Raw genomic sequence first — 1,258 nt, forward strand, 5'->3', positions numbered from 1 at the left:
AGGGGGAAAAACAAAAACAAAAAAATTAAAAAAAAAAAAAAAAAAAAAAAAAAAAGCAAAAATCACTTACCATAGACATAAGCTGTTGAAAGACCAATGGTCCATACTGGCTAATGTACTCCTTGCACTGTTGAAGACATGAGAGATAAGACCACCAAAATTGTCCCACACATACAATGGCATCTTTACTTTGAGCACACAACTCTAGTAAACTCATGCGCTCACCATATCAGACATGCCAGGTCCCAGCAGCTCACACTGGCTCTCCACCCGTGCGAGTAGAGTGTTGATAAATGAGGAATTGGCTTTGGCGTCCTCCTGAGTGTCAGAGATGAACGTAACACAGTCCTGGCACACATCTCCACCAGTCTGCAGACAGAAGAGAACACCAATGAGTTAATAAACATACAGGACGAGATTAATTATGCATGTTTTAATAACAGTTTAACAGTTTATGACACCATAGTATGTTTAACACCATTCCCTCCCCCCCCCATTAAAACATACAGGTGTGACCTGTTTGGGGGTTTGGGGGTCTCCTTCTTGGTATTCTCTTGAGGGTAAAGCAGCTGAGGGATGTTGAGCAGGAAGGGGTTGACACGCTGGTTCAGGTCCACCTCAGGGATCTCATTGGACATGAGCTGAGCTTTAGCCAGAGTTGCCTGCTGGGACACACACAGGCCCATAGCACTGCACACCACACCGGGGTCATCCTGCGAGATGAAGGGAAAAACCGATGCATTGGAAAGCATGATACAAATAGGATGTGCAGCTGAATACATTTCCCCTTGCTTCAGTTCTTTAAAGACTGTGGCTGATGCTGTGAATGACAGATGAGGCTCTATGGGAAGGAAGAGCCTATTACACAAAGGCTGCTTTGTGGCTAGCTAACCATCTTAGCGGCACTAGACCAGTCTAGTCAGACCAAAGCATTTAGTTAGTTTTGGAGTAATAAAAATTGAAGCGCTTCATTTCAGATTTTACCCACCAAGATCAATTTATTTCATGACGATGGTGAGTAACTTCTCTAAATTGTGGCTTGATCAATTTTTCACCAGCATGTTTGAATGTCACTGATTTGTGGCTTTTACAAAAGCACAAATTGCTAAAAAAATAATTTTAAAAAATCCACTATTTGGTGGGAAGTAATGACTATTCTCTACTGTATCTCTATAGAGTTTAACAGTCATGCCATGACTGTTATGTCATTTTTTAATTATCAGCATCAACAAATACATTCATAGGTACATTCGTACTT

At 41.3% G+C, this 1,258-nt stretch overlaps 1 protein-coding gene across 1 annotated transcript in view; it reads right to left on the minus strand.

The window, feature by feature from the left end:
- Positions 1-1,258, minus strand: part of LOC107551337 (prosaposin-like) — a gene marked incomplete at its 5' end in the record, with an annotated part of 10,161 nt that overhangs the window by 5,676 nt on the left and 3,227 nt on the right. Inside the window, 3 exons of the mRNA XM_016232912.1 lie at positions 38-127; positions 226-372; positions 528-713. Of these exons, the coding sequence (XP_016088398.1) occupies positions 38-127; positions 226-372; positions 528-713 (423 nt within the window). The remainder of the gene's footprint in view (positions 1-37; positions 128-225; positions 373-527; positions 714-1,258) is intronic.

Source organism: Sinocyclocheilus grahami, unplaced genomic scaffold, assembly GCF_001515645.1.
Source record: "Sinocyclocheilus grahami isolate Dianchi unplaced genomic scaffold, SAMN03320097.WGS_v1.1 scaffold421.1, whole genome shotgun sequence".
Lineage (NCBI taxonomy): Eukaryota > Metazoa > Chordata > Actinopteri > Cypriniformes > Cyprinidae > Sinocyclocheilus > Sinocyclocheilus grahami.